This window comes from Phytophthora sojae (genome assembly GCF_000149755.1).
Source record: "Phytophthora sojae unplaced genomic scaffold PHYSOscaffold_7, whole genome shotgun sequence".
NCBI classification, from domain to species: domain Eukaryota; phylum Oomycota; class Peronosporomycetes; order Peronosporales; family Peronosporaceae; genus Phytophthora; species Phytophthora sojae.
In genome coordinates, this window is record NW_009258121.1 from 566,780 (window position 1) to 587,127 (window position 20,348).

General features: G+C 49.1%; 4 protein-coding genes across 4 annotated transcripts; 3 read left to right on the forward strand and 1 right to left on the reverse strand.

Annotated features, from left to right (window-relative positions):
- Positions 1 to 1,296: 1,296 nt before the first annotated feature.
- Positions 1,297 to 1,557, forward strand: PHYSODRAFT_517781 (hypothetical protein; the record flags this gene model as incomplete). Its single annotated transcript, XM_009533684.1, has 1 exon — positions 1,297 to 1,557. A coding segment is annotated over one exon (261 nt), but the record flags the coding sequence as incomplete, so codon positions are not given.
- Positions 1,558 to 1,744: 187 nt separating this feature from the next.
- On the forward strand, positions 1,745 to 1,981 carry PHYSODRAFT_515257 (hypothetical protein; the record flags this gene model as incomplete). The annotated part of the gene is made up of 1 exon (XM_009533685.1): positions 1,745 to 1,981. The coding sequence occupies one exon, from the start codon at positions 1,745 to 1,747 to the stop codon at positions 1,979 to 1,981; it is 237 nt and encodes a 78-aa protein (XP_009531980.1).
- Positions 1,982 to 3,309: 1,328 nt separating this feature from the next.
- PHYSODRAFT_303630 (hypothetical protein) lies at positions 3,310 to 4,553 on the forward strand (the record flags this gene model as incomplete). Its single annotated transcript, XM_009533686.1, has 3 exons — positions 3,310 to 3,506; positions 3,710 to 4,069; positions 4,220 to 4,553. 3 exons carry the CDS (start codon positions 3,310 to 3,312, stop codon positions 4,551 to 4,553), a joined length of 891 nt encoding a protein of 296 aa, XP_009531981.1.
- A 10,125-nt stretch (positions 4,554 to 14,678) lies between these two features.
- On the reverse strand, positions 14,679 to 15,821 carry PHYSODRAFT_250706 (hypothetical protein; the record flags this gene model as incomplete). The annotated part of the gene is made up of 3 exons (XM_009533687.1): positions 14,679 to 14,768; positions 15,029 to 15,252; positions 15,638 to 15,821. 3 exons carry the CDS (start codon positions 15,819 to 15,821, stop codon positions 14,679 to 14,681), a joined length of 498 nt encoding a protein of 165 aa, XP_009531982.1.
- Positions 15,822 to 20,348: the final 4,527 nt, after the last annotated feature.

The following is a 20,348-nucleotide window of genomic DNA, read 5'->3' on the forward strand; positions in this document are numbered from 1 at the left end:
AGAGTCATGTGGCTGCCCTGACTGCGTTCTTGCCTTTTTGTTTTAGTAAGAAGCTCTCTAACGTTTTTTTTTCCAGTTGGTGACAACTGTGCGATGAAGAAGAGGCTGGTACGACTGACGGGGGTGCTGCTGATCGGCTGCTCGAGCCATCGTCTTAATTTGGCGGCCCGCAATTTTCTGGAGCCGTACGAGGTGGACTTGGAGCAAGTGCAGTCACGCCTGAGGCGTCTGCAAACAGTCACTCAAGCGGCGAAATCGAAGTACGCAAATTTGAATCTTGGTCCGAACCTAATTTGAACATATTCTAATTTTGGTATTTGGTTTTTGAAAAGATTAACCCCCCCGCACTCGCGGGTTTTTTCGGTCCCTGGCTTTGATCAATATACACTGTGTTAAAGCTGTATACTACATGTTAAAAGTATGCGTATTTGATCTAACTATTGCCTTCCGTAAGTACGACACATTTCTATAACCTGCGGGAAACTAGTTGACAAAGACAGACGCACATGTTGTCTAAGACGCCCTCGGATGGGTAGCTAAATTTCAACAGGGTGTATATACTCCAACTTGCAGTGTCCTTTTTATTGATGGTGAACAAAAATAAAACACAAGGGCGGGTTTATGCTGGAAGTATCCTATGATTGCATCCCAACATACCAGGCTATGCATGCCTTGAAAACAAAATCCTGCTGTACCTAGCTAGCAATCAAGTGACACGTCTTCCCAACCGCGGGCTAATGGCGTCTTAGCATTATTATAGCGCACGTCCTGCTCGGTTTTATTGGATTGGGCCACCTCCCCAGGCTGCATTCTCTCTGAGGGGTGCATATTAGTACCTACATGCGCAATATAACCCTTACAGAGCAAAATAAAGTGTCAACGGTGTTCTTGCCAGCTTACCTCTTCTTTTACATACCCTGATATATCGGACGAGATTCATCTTGTATTTCGAACCACTATGTACAATCATGTATCATATCCTGTCTGATCTGATCAGAGTACCCAAGGCATAGTAGGGGTAGCACTGTCTCATACGCATGATGGGGAGAGCGGTTCCTGTTAGCAATCTGGTAGCAATCAAATAATCAGTCTAATCCACCATTCTCTGCAATTCCTACTCGTTCTTTGTGCATATTTTCACCTACACCTGTGCATTTCACGTAGAAAAAGACGTGCTGCTCTTTTTCATAACATGTAGTCATATACAACGTATGAGTGCGGGGGGTTAAAGCCTTCCCTCAAGCCCAAGTTGAAGAACGAGACGTACTGGGGGTCGCCTTACACGATGCTAGCGGCTACTTCGAGCTAGGCAAGTTAATCAGCACAGATGACGAGGAAGTCATCGAGGAAGTGCCGTCGCCGACCGCAAACAGGCGGCTCAAGACGCTCCTGGCACAGCTGGCGGATGTGGGGTCCGTCTCTAAGAAGCTGCAGCCGAATGGCCTCAACTTGCTGGACGTGCGTGTCCTGCTCGATGGCCTTCTGGAGATCCAAACGGTATTTATAACTTATCTCGCTACGTATATACGGCTTAGATCTATTCAATTTTGCTGCTAACTATGTCTTTTTTTCTCGTTTGGTTTTAACGCCGATTGTTCACTTGCCCGACTTTGAATCGGGATTGGTGAAGGCACTGGCTGGCCAAGCCAAACGACTCTCTTGCCCCGAACGCGCCGCATTGCAGCCGTTTGTGAGGGCGGAAAAAGTCAGCGGGGGAGGCTACAGGCGAGACGGACCCGCCAAAATGGGTTTCGCTGACCGGATCTCAAAACGGCGCGAAGTGGAGCTCGCGCCGAGCACCTTCGAGCTATTGGAGGAAATTCTGCCGACCTCCAACATTGTCGAGCGTCTCTTCAGCGTTGCACGGATGGTGCTGCGAAATGAGATGAAATGCCTCACCCCGCTAACTCTTGAAATGATCCTTTTCCTAAAGGTGAACGGGAGTTACTGGAACGTGTCGACCGTGGACGCGTGCATCTAGACCGTAAGATGCTCTTTGCTTTAACTGAAAATACACTTTTTTGTTGAGCACGTTCACGTTATTTATTTCCACCTATGTGCTAGAGCCTAAAAACAACTACTTAATGCTGCTTGACTATGACGTATGTATAAATGATATTGTCGAATTCGCTACAAGGCACCGTGCAGACAGCCTGAGAAGCAGTCTAGGATTCAACTTTGCAGAACTGAGCTTGGTTTGGCGTTACCCCGTTCGCCTTTCGAGCTCTATGGTACGTCATCCCTCCCGATGGTTTACCGCCGAGATTGTAAGATGTCACTTCCTTGAGAACGAGAAGGGGTACGGTAATTTATATATTGATTTCATTATGGAGGTGTCCTTGAGTTTTCTGGGAGTGCCCTTAGGAATCCCTTAGATATTACGATAGAACCGATACTCACTTGAGTTTCGGTTTTGTCGTTATATATATATATTGCTCACCACGCATTTTGGCCGCCCGGATATTGTCCGTTCTCAGGGGATTTGAGCTCGCCAAATCGTGGTCGATGTATTTGTAAATCCCTTTGAATGCCTACGGCAGTGTGGGCATTCTGGTCGATTTGTATATATATCGCCTAGATTTCGGTTAAATAACCAATCAGCGGCTTATTCGATCATTCTGAATGCGTGTGGCGCAGCTAAATACCCCAGCTGGTTGATATAAGAACGGCAAGGAGCCGAACATGCTCGGGATAATAAGGAGTACTTCTCCGGTCCGGAAAAGAATTAACAGTTCATATAATCGACCATAATTCACGTTCTACTACGCCAAGAGAGCTGTAATTGGCCTTGACGTAAAACCCTTTGTCTGTTGTATCGCACCGATTGTTTTTTAAATGCGTTTTCCCGCCATTGCGGTCTGTATCGGCCAGTTTAAATGGTCGAATTTTGGGTGTGTTAGGTTTAAATTCGCACCGTTATCAAAAATGATCAGATTTGAGCGTAAAACTACTATTTAGAAAGCTGAAAGAGAACTTATTTGTGTCTTATGTCGCCATAACCAATCGAATCTTCCCCCTCCCCCAACGCCTGAAAAACAGCCAATCATGTTTGAGGTTTTTCCATACAAATCACTAATGTTGGCTTTTTGTCCAATGAGAGATGGTACATTAGTGAATAATAGGGTATCATAAATCGATTTGGTCGAGTTTTTTTTTAATGAAAAACCTAACGGTTTATTCTTTTCCGGACCGGAGAAGTAAGGAGAGGTATATATAACAATTCGGGTGTATATATAGAGCTTTGTCTAAAGCTTCGTGCTGAGTCGACGTCGACGCAAAACGTCTAGCAAACTGGGCAACTACGGAGTTATGGACGGCGACACGGGTGGGCGAATCAACCGTCCGCGGCATCCTCAAGAACAAGCGCAAATTCGACGATATTCAACCCGCTCAAGCCAACCGCAAGCGGTGCTGCGTATCGAATCTGCGCTTCGGACGAAAGCCTGTTCGACCGCATCAAAGCCGACAAATGATGGCGTCGTCAGGGCACCATTAACGGCTCTCAGGTGCGCCACCTGGTCGGTGAGACGGAGGGCAACTACGGCACGAGCAGGGACTGGGGGACAAGTTTCAGTTGCGCAGTGGTCGTTGGTTCTGTCTTTGCCGCAGGGAAACCAGCTCGCTCGACGAAGACACCGTGGCTATAGGAAGAGAGGAGCCTAAGTGCATTGCTAAATATCATCCCTGTGATATTGACAACATGGACAAGACATCAACATATTGGTGCTAGCCGAAGGGTACTCCTACCAAAGTCAAGACAGAAAGGCACGAAGCAATTGAAGGAGCAGATGTCTGTGTGCATCGCGTTCAACGCAGGCGGCTCTGATCGTCTCCCCCCTGCACTTCATAGGCAATCAAAGGAGGATGTTCCACTTCGGGGTCATGACGTGTTCACCGAGCTCGGTGTTACATACACGAACACAGGCAAGGCATGGATGAACACGGAAAAGTACTGCGAGTGGCTGTCGCAGCTTAACACCAGCATGCAGATGCAGCGCACTATGCCCTCGTTCTGGAAGACAATGAATCCTCCCACGATGAAGTACTGGTTGAGCGTAAGCTCTCAAACGTAAGAGTTCACAAGCCCCCCACCACCAAACACGACGACTTGCAACCCATGGGCCAGGGCATTATAAAGTACCTGATGGACAAGTACCCCAACCAGAAGGAAAACTCGGAGACCCAAACGTTTTTTATGTAATGAGGTGTAACGGGCCAGGTGTGAGCCCGCCACATCGTGCCGTTTAAAGGTTAAAGGAGGAGAAGAAGAGTCTTGCTTAGGCCAGAAGATGGTGCTCGTGGTGTCCGAGATGAAGGTGGGTAAACATGCGAGCGTGGATATCTCATCTGTGACTAACTGCGGTGTTATCATTGTGCAAGACTTGCAGGATCTTCGCGCAGGTAACACATTGCACACCGACGTCAAAATTGTATCTATCAGCAATTTGATCTCGACACAATGCTTCACAAATGGCGCGGACCATATATACGCGGTGGAAATACCGCAGCACATCATACCCAAGAGGCTTACCCTTCTTTTGTTGATCCAATGATTAAATTACCGCTTGAATGTGGCGGCAAGAAATTTGCAGGAGCAGTGCAAGCTTGCACGGGCGGCATGTTCCGCTTGCCATGTTCGTCTCATACATAGTAGTCGCGGATGCAACATCACTACGATCGAACGGGCCAAACACATAGAAGAATGACATCTTGGCTGGCACTACCGTGCGTTTCGCTACATGCGACTTCTCTTCGTCGAAAGGCCTCTTGGCGTGCGGAGTGATGTCGCAGTCATCTGAAACCCACTTATCGGTCTCCGTCACTAACGATCGGCATGTACCTACAGCACACAAGCAATACGTGTGCAAGGCACGAAATAGCGAAAGGCTTGGACCTCACTTCCGCAGCATACCATTGTTGTCACCTTCGGCACCACTAGTAGATCGAACACCGAATAAGGCAATCTGTTGCCGTAAGTTGGAGTAGCGTTCCAGTTTTCTTCTAGCCCCTTTGCTTCCTCGCCATTCAGCGTGCTGTCGCCCACTACAATCCAGTTGATCGGGTGAATACTTCGAAGATACGATTCTACCTATCTTTCGGCTCGCCGTCTATTGCTGTCATGATCAGTGTTGGGAAAAGCTTCCGAAGACGGTCGATGTTGCGTTCATACTCCCGCACTGATCCCGACGCTTGTAGATTCATTGTCTCTTCAATGACGTTCTCCTTAGCGCCACCAACCCTTTTCAATTTGTACATTGTGTTGAAGCGCGCATACACGGCGCAGAACTTGGTATTGATGCGCAAACCCCACCAACAAGAATTGCTTGGACCAGTAGCTGGTTGCAGCGATTGGTAAATGGCGGATGGTGGTGAAGAGCAATACCTGCAGCGATGCAGTTTGCAAAAAAACAAACAAAGTTATCCGTGGTTTTTTATGCACGGACACTATAGCAACAGGAACGGTTCGTTTGTCTCCATCCTTGTCCAGAAAAGTCACACCAACGCCGTTGTAGTCAGCATCCTTCATGTGCGTACCGTCGCTTTCCCAAACCAGCAAGGGTAAATCCTGGATAGATACAATCGCTCCAAACGAAAGAAACGAGTAAAACAATCGACCAGAAGTGTCAAGCTGGCAACATACCCGCGAGCCGGGAGTTTGCTGGGCGAACAATTCCATGTAAGCTGACAGAGCTTTAAAGCCTTCAGCACTGTCCCTAGCCATACCGGATATGGCCACCCTAATGATCTTATACAGGACTGGACTAGTTTCTGTTCTGCACATGTATGCTTTTAAAACCTCTATTTAATTCCTTGCGAACCCCTAGTGTGCACTTCAACCGTTCTATAAAAGCACATTAATTTTGGCCATCTTCGGTTCTTGGTTGTGGCGTCTGGTCGGCTTCGTTGTGGTGTCTAGCCTTAAATATCCGAGACAAAGATCTAAGCGAGAAAGAACCCGTAACGTCAGGCTGACGGATTATGTCACACAGTTAAATAATATTTCAAACGGTTCCCATTTCTCGATCTATCAAGGAGGCGTCGGCTAGCGAATATACCACGCAGTGGGAGTGTGCAATAAAGAATGGGTTTGAGGCCTTCCCGAAGAACAGCACATGGAAGTGAGCGCCTCTTCCTGAAGGGCGACGAGAACTCGGCTGTCACTTGGTGTTCGACATAAACGTGTCATTCAGATGGTACTGTTGACCGATTTAAGGCATGGTTGGTAGTCGATAGGGACCCCCTGCTGTAACGAATTGGCGCCCCAGTAGCTCGGTATGGGCCCCTGCAGCTTTTGCTCGCACTATCGACAGCTGTAGGTCTACACCACACAAAATGGACGTTTTTACACTCCTGGCCAAATTAATCCGGCCACCCACCTATTCGACCGTAGCTCAGTCAATACTACAGATATGGCGCTGCGGTTATGATATGTGTTTTGTATAGTAGAGAGAAGTACATTGTTTGTGTTAACAATTGCGTTTTTGCGGTTTGTGGGGTAGCTCCCATACAATAAACCGTTTGGGCATGCGGTCCAAACTTTCGGCCACCCATGCCCATAATAAAATTAAGACCAGTGTAACAAAATGAATGTATTAGTAATGCGTCTTACCACCTTTCTTCTCAATCACTTCAATGCAGCGTCGAGGCATTGAATCTAAGAGCCTATTCAGCGTAGCTTGGTCGATGCTTTTCCACGCCTCTAGTATAGCCGCTATCAGGTCTCCAACATTGGCGTACTGGTGTCCGTTCGGGTTGACTCGGCAAGCCAGCAACGCCCACAGATTCTCGATGGGGTTCCTGATCGGGTGAACGGCAGGCCAATCGAGCACGGGCACACCTTGCTCTTCAAAGAACGCCTTGGTCTCCTGTGACGTGTGAATCGAGGCGTTGTCTTGTTGGTAGACAAAGTCTACCCCGTAGTTTAGGTGAGCATAGGGCAGAAAGAACTCAGACACAGTGTAGATGTACTGTGCCGAGGCCTGCCGCCCAACGAGCACCGCAAGCTCCGTCTTGCCCTTGGCGCTGAAGCCACCCCACACCATCACCGTTCTGGCGCCTCACTGCTGTCCTTGGCGGCCACCTCACGTCGTGCCAGTAGCTTTGGAGGCCGTCGGGCCCGTCCAAGTTGAACTTCTTTTCATCTGAAAAGATGATGCGCATCCAGTCCTCCATTGGCGTAACAACCATGTGTTTAGCCCACTCCAGACGGTGTGCCTTGTGCGCGACTATCAGCACCAGCGTGTTCTCCATTTTGGTGTAGACTGGCTAGTCTACACCAGCAAGGAGACGTCGTATCGTGCGGGGTGAGCACGCGCACTGACACTCCTCCGTCAGCTGCGCGGCCATGTAGTCGCCGCTGGACGCCTTGCGAAGCAGCAAATGGGCAAGCCTCTTGGACACAACGGGCTTCTTTCCAGGCCGGCGGCGATTCTGACGTTGCGGTGCAAGGGCTCGTTCAACTGCGTTGCGTGAGCGCATGACTCGTCTTGCGATAGCTCGAACCGAGAGCTCTCCTTCGTGTAGTCCTCGAATGCGTCCTTTCTCCTGGCCACTGAGCCAAGGCGGCATTCCCCAGTGAGACTAGAAATGAAGGAAGAGTGACTAAGGCCTGCGACATGCGCAGTCGTCCATGGCTGGTGAGCAGACTTAAATTGCACAATCATCTCGTTACACTGATCTTAATTTTATTATGGGCATGGGTGGCCGAAAGTTTGGACCGCATGCCCAAAACGGTTTATTGTATGGGAGCTACCCCACAAATCGCAAAAACACAATTGTTAACATAAACACTGTACCGCTCTCTACTATACAAAACACATATCAAAACCGCAGCGCCATATCTGTAGTATTGACTGAGCTACGGTCGAATAGGTGGGTGGCCAGATTAATTTGGCCAGGAGTGTAGTACGTTCCAAAACGTATACTAAGTGAAAGTATCTACATGAGACAGTCAACGGGATTTGGGCTTGTCTTTATGTGGATGATCTTATGATCGCTGGCTGACACTTGGGCTTGATCAATGATCTCAAAACTATGTTGCGTACAAAATTTATTATGTAAAACATAGACGAGTTGGACTATTTGCGAAAAATGGAGATTCAAAGAGATCTAGGAAGAAACACACTGAGTCTGTCGCAAGAAACGTTCATTCAAGACCCTTTAGAAACGTTTCAAATACGGGACTGTACTACGGAGCCAACACCACAAGGTACGAGCGTGGTTCTAGAAAAAGAAAACAATGTAACCCCTGAACAGATAGCAGCTCAGCCGATTGATTATCGAGGTTTGGTTGCTTTATTAATGCATTTAGTAAGATGCACTAGACCTGATATAGTTAGAGCTGTAAGAGAGCTGAGCAATAACTTATCATGCTATAATAAGACTCATTGACGAGCGGCTCAGCGAGTACAAAATACTTGAAGGAATGTTGAAGAATGGCTTAGAGTACACTGGAAATAGCACTATTAAGGTAGAACGATATACAGATGCCAGCTCCGCGAATGAAAAGGAACAAAGGTAATCAATGACAGGTTATGTATGAATACTTGCTGGTACATGCATTAGTCGGAAGAGCGTTTAGCAAGATTCATTCTCGAGCTCTCTCAGCTGTCACCGGCGGAAAAACGCTGGGGCAAAGTCTGGATAACCGCGAGGTCCTTGAAATAACGATAATTCCGTTTCCAGTGCCCCCAGTTGGGCGGTTAGCTGAATGTTAACCTTCAGGGCTCTGTCACAGTCGTAGCCATGTAAACGGCTTACGGCATTCCCCCTTTTAGAGTTTGCGTCGGGGCCTGCACTTGTGTGGTGCGAAGACAGAATAGAGAGTGAGAAGCAAACGCAAATTGCGGAGGGAACGCTATGGGAAATGTTCTCCCCCCAACAAATACGGTATATTATGGATATTAGTTTGAACAGACCGGATTTATGTTGGATATCTGCACTGCTTATGACAAGCATATCTTGGACAACCTGATAGTGTGCGACACGGAATAATCTGAGAGTGGCGTTGAAGTCGATGGCGGATAGCGATTTTGCGAGAGACGCACTAACATCTGTAGTGGGAGTGTTGCGCCGTATAAGCTACTTCACTGTAAACCATAGTGAATATAAAAAGATTCAAAGGATCTGCTTTCTAGACTTTGGTGGATAATTCAAAGGACAACCAAGGGAAACTCAAATGGAAAGAAGCCAGCGCTTACTGGCGGAAACGATAAGCTGAGGGATGTGAAGGAAGAAGAAGGCTGTAATGCCATCCCCTCCGATACTGATGACAAGCACACAAAACTACTACTTCACGCAACACTACCATATTCTGTTCCAACTACCATTGACCGAGAAAAGTCCTCCATCGGATAACCAGTCGCAATAACATCGGACGCACTGGAGTCTGGACTATTGCACATACCACTGCGCATATCATCTGCCTAAGAGCTCGCGAGGTTTGAGAGGGCGCAAAGGCACTGCGGTAAGACTCCCCCTCAGGTGTAGAACAGTTGCGGTTAGACAGGTTCACTACGCCTCTGCACCATCTCCTCTATCAGTATTCACCTGTTGATCCACGTCCCGTAGCCCGCGCGCACGCGACTACCGAGCTACAGCCGCATCAGCACACGTCGGACTCACGTCAATGCGCCGCCTTTATGAATATTGACCAACGCCGGTACGCCCACATCGATCGGTGCATCAACCAATGTGGAGTCGGAAGTATTCACTGCAATGCCGCTTATCACGACGGGCACCCTCACATTGATCATTTTCTGGTCTCCAAGAGGGTTTCGTGCATGGCTTCGCGATGCCAAGTCCTCCTATCTAACGTAGGAATTTGAGGCGGGAGCTTATACTTTTAACTCTTATATTAATTAAGCAGGGCAACATATTTCATGCCCCACTGCCCAATTCGCAGCGAAGTCCCCCGTCATTAACTCCTTCACACTTCCGGTTTTCCAGTCCAGCGCACGAAACGTCATTCATTCTTTACCATATCGCAGAAAGAGGTAAGATTGCCCCGGATTCTCAAGCTTATTTCTTCTCAGTACTTTCGGAGCGTACGCGTAAACCAATCATTCTCATGTGCACAGCTCCGAATAATCGGAACAATCTACAATGCGCCGAGTGTATGGTGTCTCCACAACCAGCGCACATCTCGGGGTGATATTCAGAAATATATTTATTCACCGCCAATAAGTTGGGCTGGTCCACCATCGTTTACATGCTGTACACCAAAAACAACACAATAACGTGCACCCGCTCCGCAAGCCGGCGGTTCTAACTCGGCGGTGTGTATTGATCTTTCCCAGGTCAACTCCGTGCACCCGCAAAAATACCTAGCGAAAAAAGCAAATCAGCAATGAGTTGTGAGCTGAGCTGTGCCAAATGCATCATGACGAGTGTGTGAGGTTTGTTCTGTTCTTTAATCCATATGGAGCTGTCCATATACGAGTGTGATGTTGATGTACTCCGGAACTACCCAGTAAGTGAATTACGGTAAGGCATTGTGAAATAAAGCTCATACTGCCGAAGTAATGTGCTGCTACTTACTACTAGGCTGGTATGCTTCCAATCCCGATCTTTAACAATACCAAGTTCCGCCTTCGCATTCCCATGTGTCTCCTGCTGGCTTGTTGCGTGCGTATTGGACACGGCCAGGAAGCGAGCTGGCGGATGCCTCCGAGCTCACCACCCACAACTGGTACGCCTTCGGTCGCTCAACGTGCTCCAAGGAGAGTGTACGCGTTCAGACAATTTACTGTTAGACAGGTGATCCTACCTATGTTTTCATAACAAATATTCTCTAGGTTTTAGCCTAAACCATGACGAAATCATTCAGAAAGAACTTTTGGTTTCACTTCAATTCGTTAGTCGAGCTTGTATTCCTTCCTACATAATTAAGTTCGATTCAAATCTCAGTTCGGAACCACCCGACACTTCATGAGATGCGCAATATTGACCACTTATCAAAAAGCTTAACTGGCTGGACGCACTTAACACGGTATAAGCAAAAGAAACGTTGGCCATTTATTATACTACCTGTAATGCTCGCTAAAAGAGACATGATTTCCCGAAAAGAATGATTTTATGCAAAATTAAACTCAATTAAAATGAATACGTGGGCAGAATTATTGTTTTGGGTTCGAATTTTGCAATAACACTAATGGCTAACGAATAGATTGGTAAGGAGGGTCAAGTCGTCGAAATAGATGAAGCTAATCTGGTAATTGAAGCCGTATCATCGTGTGCGCCCCTACGAGGCTTTTTATTTTATTTATTTATTTTTTGGCTTTTTATTTTTTTTATTTTTTTTGGGGTGGGGCGCTGGACGAAGTTGTGTACACCAGAAAGACTAAGGCAAGGCTCCCACCGAAAATTATGCAGTTTATCAAGCCTCGATAAGTGGTAGGGACCTTATGAAGGTTCTTGCACGCTTATTATGTTAAATATGTTTGGTATTTATACCTGTAAACGAGATGGGAAAGAGCACACACTTGAAAATCAATCGAGCACTGCCGAGTATACACTACACGCACAGCTGGGCTAATCCTACGCTTCATTTTGCTCACACACACGAATACTATTGAAGGCGTTTAGGAGATTCGCATCTAGAGCCATATCAAGCACATGCGCGGTGTGACGGAGGATTGCCTGTACACTTCCTTGAATGGGTACATGCGGCACTGTTCGGTTGTAGCCGCGCGAGCCAGTCCATATTCATATCTGGCAGGTTTAGTTATACATCTATAATCCGAAATGAGCACGAACCTCCTCCAAACCTATTCCCAGTTATTGGGTCAATGCAGACGTCCTAAAATGTGGACATGTTATTCGGGGACCCTCCCCCCTGGAGCGGTCAACAGGGTAGGACAGGTAAACGTGGGTAAGAGTGTACACACTGCCTCCTCGCAGCCGACGAGTGATGCATAGACGAGCCCGAGTGTCAACGAAAAGTACAAGGGTAACTGCGGAAGGAAAGGCTAAAACAAGGACGAGATCAAGAAGAAGCTCCAAGCGGTCCCAGTTGAGCCATCTGCGCCACCTCTCTCAGCATTAAGGTCTCTATCAGTGTGATTCAGCGCCTACTGGCGAGTCGGGACGTCGCCGCAAGGTCTACAACAATCAAACCTGTTCTCACCGAGGCTTACAGGCTTCGGCGTGCCCAGTACGCGCTCTCCTTCCTCGACGACGACGTTGATAAGCATGGAGACGTAGTGGGCCACGCCTTCGACCCCTTGCTCAACATCGTCCACGTGGACGAGAAGTGGTTCAACCACGACAAGAAGACCCGGCGATACTACTTGGAGAAGGGAGAGAAAGCACCGCAACGCCACAGACACAGCGCTCGACACATTGAGAAGACCATGTTCCTCGCTGCTGGCGCTCGACCAAGGTAAAATGCGATGTGTTTTAAACCCTCTCAAAATTATTTTTTACGTGACCTAATTTTGTGATTGTGTTTTCGTGGTATCACAGATGGGACCCTCACAGGAAGACAGAGTTTGACGGCAAAATTGGACTGTGGCCGTTTGCAGAGAACTACGTAGCCGAGCGCACCAGCAGGAATAGGGCCAAGGGAACACTGTTGAGGAAGAACATCAAGTCTGTGATCAGTGAAGTGTGCAAACATTTTCTTCTCGACTATGTGTTCGTTGCGATACGCGCGAAGTGGCGGCGCAAGGACAGAGGGAAAATCATCTACGTTTAGCAAGACAACGCTACTCCCCATATACAACCAACAGATCCCGATGTACATCGGGAAGGTAAGCGGGATGGGTGGGATATTCGGCTTCTGTTTCAGCCGCCAAACTCTCCCAATTTTAATTGCCTTGACTTGGGCTACGTCTCAGCTATCCAGGCGCTACAGTACAAGACGTACTTGCGACTACTCAGCAGCTGATAGAGGTTGTAGAGGCATCGTTCAGAAACTTAGATAAACAGAAGCTTGAAAACATATTTCTCACTCTACAACTAGTTATGGAGTGTGTACTTGCCTGCAAGGGCGGCAATGTGTACAAACTGCCTCATCTCGGAAAGGCAAAGTTGCGTCGTAAAGGAAAGCTTCCTAAGTTTCTCATTTGCGATGCTGCAATTGTCAAAGAGGCCATGATATTGGATAAATTTTGCTAGACTTAATACCTGTCTAAAACAACAATTTGAAGATATATGTGTGTGCTACACTAAATAGACCATCATTCCTCAAATGTCGATAATTTTTCCGTACGGAGGTAGTAAATACAGCTGACATTTTTGTTGACGCCAGTCGCTGTGTACCTAGACGGGTATTTGCATGTCATATTATTCCTTTACGCGTACTTCGCTTGTTTTGATGGGGCCATGAAACTTGAGGAGGCCTGTGCACCTGAGGTTCGTCCCCGGCCTCCTGCCCCATCAACTAAAGGTAAATAATGTATTGTGAAAGCCTGGGCATAAAATTTTCGATTATATATCGTGCATACACTATTTTATATATTGCGGAGGTAAGCCTACAATAAGGATCCTGGAAATGATTTATATCGGTATTAGGTGTATAATGCGATACTTTGTTAACCCACCGGCGACCGTCAACCCGATTTTGCAGGGATAAGAAAAACCTCGGGGAAAAGTGCCGTTTCAAGCCACACAGGCGTGGCAACCTTTCGAGATCCCGCCGACGTGGTTCCGACTAATCAAATTACTTTGCGGATTTCGCGCGCGCGAACTCGTTCGCGCCTCGATTGGGCGTCACGCATGGTTTTACGTTTGAAAGTGCAACATGAGCGCCACATTTTAGCGCTTCAACCTAATGTATTTTTTTTGAAAAAAAGTGAGAGGTGGACCGCGCATTATCATCACCAGTAATGCGGCCATAGCGTCGCTCGTGTATTAGGCGCTCGCAGGCCCATAGCTTTTGGTGCATACCTGCACGTCTCGACTAAGGCCCCATGCGGTATGGGCTTGTCTTGGGTAGGCGTCGTGCTGTGACCAATGCTGCCCATACTTTCACGAAGTACTTTACGCGTGAACAGATGGGGAAGAAGATCATACCTTTTCCTAGACGCATGACGTTTATGAGGCGCTGAGAGCTTGTAGATGTGATCACCGGGAATTTGCTAGGCAAATATGCAGCGCGGATGGTCTTAAGCTTCTTGTATTGATATCCTATCGTACCGCCGCTGATGTTGGCGGCTAACGTCGAGCTCCAGAAGGGGATCTGCCCACGGTGCTTCTTCCGGTCTATGGCGTTGGACACACCCGGGCAAAACTGCTGTGCCAGCAGCTCTGCTAGAGACCACCCGAAAATAATAACATGACGTTAGTGATTGACATATCTGGCTGCTTATCTATAAAGAAGACTCGATCTCAAGACAATGGAAACAAATTTGATTTCGGTTTGGTGTGAGCTTATGGAGCAGCGTTGATTGTGGCCAGGTGGTTATATGTATTGGCTTTTGTATGGTCAACCTTGTCAATGTTGCTTCGCCGACTTGTCAACATTGACACGCCTGTCTTGATTTGAATACAGTGATTGTCATGAGGAGACATTGATATGTTTGACTAGGTTTTTGTATGGACTTTATGCCGTTATTGACTCCGATATGACAACATTGAGATGTTTGTCTTTGTTTCAGTATAGATCATGCAAACAAGTGGGTATATTGTTCTGTCACTCCGCAAATCTAAATTATTAGCTCAAAATGGCATGAAACTCATTCGATCGCCTGCATGTTGCGCTGATAGCGAATCGACATGGCGTTCGTCGGGCGGGCGGGGCACGGGGTCATGGAGTTCGAGTCGGCCTAGTTGGGGGCCACGGATATCGCGTCCGTGCCAGGCTGGTCGTGGGCCACAAGAGTACCGGTCATACTGGAACGGGAGCATGGAGTACATTGGGGCTAGCTCAAAACCTTGTATATGGCCGTCCGTGTTGGGCGGGAGTGGAGATGCGGGCATATTGACCATTTCGAATTTGTTGGGGGCCGCCAGCATGGCGACGGCGCCGGCCATATCGGGGGTCACACCCATGGCGTCCATGCTGGCGTCCCGGATGACATTTGACTGTGATGGCGGAGACGGCCATGATGGGGTCCTGGGGCACGACGTCTGGGTCGAGAATGTCGGCGGCCTCGGGCGTGGCGTCGGAGTGGGGCATAGCGGGGGCGTCGGGCATACCGGCGGCCTCGAGCGTGGTGTCGGAGTCAGGCATGCCAGTGGCCTTGAGCAACGAGCATGGCGGGGGCATCGGACATAACGGCGGCCTCGGGCAACAGGCATGGCGGAGGCCTCGTGAATGGCGTCCACGTTGGTCATGGCGTGACCACGATATTGGAGACACTTGAGCGTTTGTCAGCGTTTTGAGAAATGAGCTACCGATACGGAGCGGCGGCGAGGTTCGGTTCCGTTCATACGCTCACGAAGACGCGTCTGATTCCGAACCCGGGGGAAAATTGTAAGCAAATCTATTGGTTATTTTAGGAGTAATTGATGATCATTGGTGGAATCGTTGGAATACATGCGATGATTGGTGGACTTGTTTCATGGCAGCAGGATCCGCATGGCGCGAAAGTGACGAAGATCCGCACGTTGAAGTGATCGCGTGACGTGCATAACGTAGCTTAGGTGTGGAAGTCGTAGTACCTCAAACTAGATCGTCCAGCATTTTGCTTACCAACAAAAGAACCCATTTTGGCCGAGGTGCCGGACACCGGCGGCACCTGATCATAGCCGCCGGCCGTCCTAGCTTGAGGACCACGCTCGAAAGCGTGCACACCGTGGCCGAGGCCACCGCCATACCCGAGGCCGCCGACATGGCCGATGCCCCCGCCATGCCTGTTGCCCGAGGCCGCCGCCATGCCTGTTGCCCGAGGCCGCCGCCATGCCCGAAACGGACGACATGCCCGAGGATCCCATCATGCCCGACTCGACTACCCCGTGCATGGCCCTGGTTAACCCACCAAGGATGCTACGCCCGCGGTCCCCTACATGCCCGGCACCGCCTACATCCCGGCGGCTCTTAATATGCCTGGGACGGACGGCACGCTCGCCGACCTCGACATGTCCGACTTGATCATCGCGTGCTTGGCCCTGATAACCCTGGAAGGGTGGCACTCCCGTGGCTGCCGACATACCGGCGGTTCCCAACATGCCCGATATTTGCGGCTCGCGCACTGACCCCAACATGCCCGACACGGCCATCCCGTTCGCGTCCCCTGATAACTCCATCAGATTCATGGAGTAACGGAACAATACACCCACTTGTTTGCATTGATTTTTACTGAAACCAAGACAAACATCTCACTGCTGTCATATCGGAGTCAATTACGACATAAATCCATACAAAAACCTAGTCAAATAGGTCAATGTCGACATGTCTGATGTTATGTCAATTCAGTCAGATCAACACAAATATGCCAATATTGACAAATCGGCGAAGCAAAGTTGACGTGGTTGGTCATACAATAGCCAACAGACATGACCACGTGACCACCTGGCCACGGCCAACGTCGCTTCATCAAGTTCAAACCAAAATCAGTAGAAGCACGTGCCTCAGCGACTTCGGCAGAGTAGACGCCGGAAAGAAACGGCTAAAGACGATGCTTGATTGTTCTCGTCATGTATCTCTCGTATAGACCAAAGAGGTCGCATAGCAACCTAATCCAGGTTTTGTTAGCTTGTCGCCTCTGACTCGGCAGCTTTTGCGGTCCGCTCAAACATGAAACTGGTGCTAGCAAAGTAGCATACCCTTACATCGGAACTGCATATTAGGAAGGCACCAAACTGTGCTAAAGACAAACAGCGGTTAGAGATCATGGCGCAGAAGTCTCGGAGCATCAAGAGTAACAGCAATCCGGTCAACACGTGTGGGGAGCATGCACGGTACCGGAATAATAATGGCAGCTTCATATGACACACTATATTTTGACGCTGCAGCACTTGCGCAGCGCTTTCTACTCGTTCTAGGCGCTTATATTAGAAGGGCTCTATGCGCCCGCTCCGTCCATGTGATACACCAATGCTGTAGATGGACAGATCGCTGGTGTTATCTAGGTCACTCCGCCGCACTACAACGGCAGGTTACCGATGTAACCTTGACGCCGCGGTATCGGCAGGCTCGTGAGGGACTACTGCCGCGTTGTTGAACTGGGCCATCCAGAGCAAGATCAACAGGACTCTTGTAGCTGCAAGAGTGAGTTTATTAGTGCCACAATTTTTCGCTCATGTTTCACAACAATCTGATTTGGATTCTCTACAGATGGGATCTCGATCTTTAGGACAATTTACGCCAATGTTTTTCATGCTCAGTGTTGAACCCGCTCAGAATTAAGGCCTTAGCCGACTTTTGATGGGATAAATCTAACCGATGAGATTGAAAGTCGATGGAGTCCGAAGGGCGGCGCCGGCCGCTGGGGACCTCGCTTACCCTATCCCGCTGATATACAATTTTTCTATATTCATCTTATCGTCGCCGGTGGGTTAAGTTGATGTTGTTGTTCTCCTGTCTGAGGCAGGGTGCGTACCCACAGGAATGTTAGAGTGTTTTTGGTGACCAAGCAGGTTCTTTCCCGGCGTCAGCGCGTTGCCAGTAGTACAGGGAGACGAGATTGGAACCTTCGGACCACCAATCTGCTTCGGCTGTATGACACCCACGACCGGGACTAGACTAAAAATACGTCTCGCAGCGCCTTCGCCTGAAACCGACACTCTGATTAGCTTCGGGCTGGTCGAGCAACGAAGATCTGGGATCTTCTTCCGCGGATCTGGGCCTTGGTCGTGATCGCATCAAGTCGACCCTGATGGGGAAGTGCATACCGGTCTGATCCAGGATTAGTATGTTTTGTTAGTAAATTTCGACTCTCGAACCTAGATCCTTGCTTGTTAGTCGCTTAGCTCGTTTTGCCGTCTCTTTGGGTGGTCACAACCAGATTACGGTAACAGGTGGTATTTTAGCTTCGTGGGAGTACTTAATTAACGGGTGCTTGCAACGTCAGCACATGGTAGTCTCTCGACGTTTTGGACGACCGGACTTTCTTTTGCGGGGGGGGGGGGGTACGGAGCTGTGTACCATTTGCAGCAGCGAACTAGAACCAGAAATTATGCGCATAGCACCAAAGTTCTAAGCTATACAAACCTTCTGGTGTTCAATCTGTCTCCCGCTCAAAATAGTATCTATATATTTTTACAGTAAAGATAGCGGATGGACAATGTAAACCCTATAACCTGAATTTGATTCGTTACTAATACAAGGTGTATATAGAAAATGCACGTTACCATTATTAGAACTAGAAAACGACCTTTCGGAGTCGTGTGATGAAGCGCCTCGCCCAATAAGAACTGAACGCGATGAAGAACACGAAGGCGTCGATGGCAGAAGCTGCTGCTGCCCATGCATTACACAACACCCCCCCCCCGCAAGCGCAGCTTCCTGGGTCGTCACCCGAAGAGCGTTTAGCTAAGGCCGCACAGGCCGCGCTTGTACCTGAGCTGGGTGAGCGGTAATGCCTTCGTGAGCAGGTCCGCAGCATTCTCGCCACTAGAAACGTACTCGAGCGCCATAGTGCCCTTGGTCCAGGAGGCTTTCAGCGCGTGGAAGCGGATGTCTACCGCCTTCTGGGAATTTGACGATCCTTCGCGCTTGATGCGGTGGATTGCTGGAATGTTCAGAGTGAGCTTGATCTTCTCAGCATGACCAGCAAAGATTTCGTCCACGAGGAGCTTGATCCATTCAACTTGGAGGAGACGATCGTTGGCAGAAATGAATTCCGCAGCCGTGCTCGATTGAGCGACGACACTTTGTTTCACGGAACCCCATGCGACCGGAGCACCGAATAAAAATATAACGTGGGCAGACACGGACTTGCGGTCCACGCGGTCGTTGGCGAAGTCGGCGTCGGTCGCAACGCGAATATCAACTTGATCAGGTTTCAGCATCAGCGTGAGTTCTTGGGTACCAGAGAGGTATCGAAACAGGTACTTGACGACATTCCACGCCGTTTTGGTCGATTTTGCGCAGTGACGAGCAAGCTGGGTGACCGTGAAGATGATGTCGGGTCTGAAGACACTTGCCAGGTATAAAAGGCTGCCGACGGCCTCTCGGAAAGGCACCCGCTTCATCTCTGAGGCTTCGTCTTCCAAGCGCCCAGTCACTAGCTGATCTAGCCTTGTGTTAGGTACCATCGGTGTGTGTGTTTCGCGTACAGGTTTCATGGCGAAGCGGTGCAGCATTTCTTCAATGTAGATTCGTGAGAGTTGAATTGCCCCAGCCTCTCTCCGATCCACACACACACCCAGAAACTGAGACGGTTCGCCCATGCCCTTGACGTTGTACTTCAGACTGAGCGCCGCCATTAATCTGAGAACTTGAGCTTCACTAGGATGCGCCACTAAAATATCATCGACGTAGAGACATACTAACAGCAACCCGTTAACCACCCACATGTAATAAAGACAAGCATCACCTGTAGTTGCCGTCAGTCCATAGCTCTTTAGGTACGAGTCGATTTCGCGGTTCCACTCGCGACCTGCCTGCTTGAGGCCGTAAAGTGCCCTCCGAATCCGCCAGACCTTGCTCTCTTGTCCCGGTACTTCGAGCCCTTTTACTTGGCGGACGTACACAGTTTCTTTCAGCGTTGCCTTCAAATACGCGGCCGGGACGTCGCCCTGTCGAATCACCATCTTGTACTTGGTCGCAATGATGAAACATATCCGTACACACACCAAATCGGTGACAGACGCGCGAGTCTCGACGTAGTCAATCAGGAAAACTTGCTTGTCACCTCGAGCACAGACTCGTGCCTTGAACTGAATTTTTTCTCCGTCTGGACCAGTCTTGACGCGGAATTGTACGGTGTTACCGAGGACATGGGCTCCTGCAGGAGGGCCACTAGGACGTAAGTGCCATTATCTGCCAAGGCCTTCAGCTCTGCGCGGATGGCACGTTCCCATTGCGGCCATTGGGGGGATCGACGTGGGAGTGAGCGGTTCGCGGATGATCTCTGCTAAACAAATGAAAGCAGCGTTCACGGCCCTCGCTGATATCCGCTCCGAGCGTCTTCTTCTCGTCAATTAGGAGGTTCCGTTGACTTGTTCGACTTTGTTTTGAGACCAGCTGGTGTCGCGAAGACGAGCGGCAGCGTTCTCGCGGTCTCTAAATGCATCGGCTCTGAAGCGCTGCGACTGCGTGGGCGGTATTTCTTCGCCTGTTTCGGCATCTTGTGGCTCATCAGCGAGGGGATTAATATCGGTCATCTAGCAGGACTTCGTCCACCAGCATTGTGTCCAGCATAATTACGTCCGTAGTTTCTTAGGGCGTCCTTGCCCTGGAATGTAGACCCGATAGCCCCGTATTTCCTCACTGAAGCCCACGAACCCGCCAATGCTGC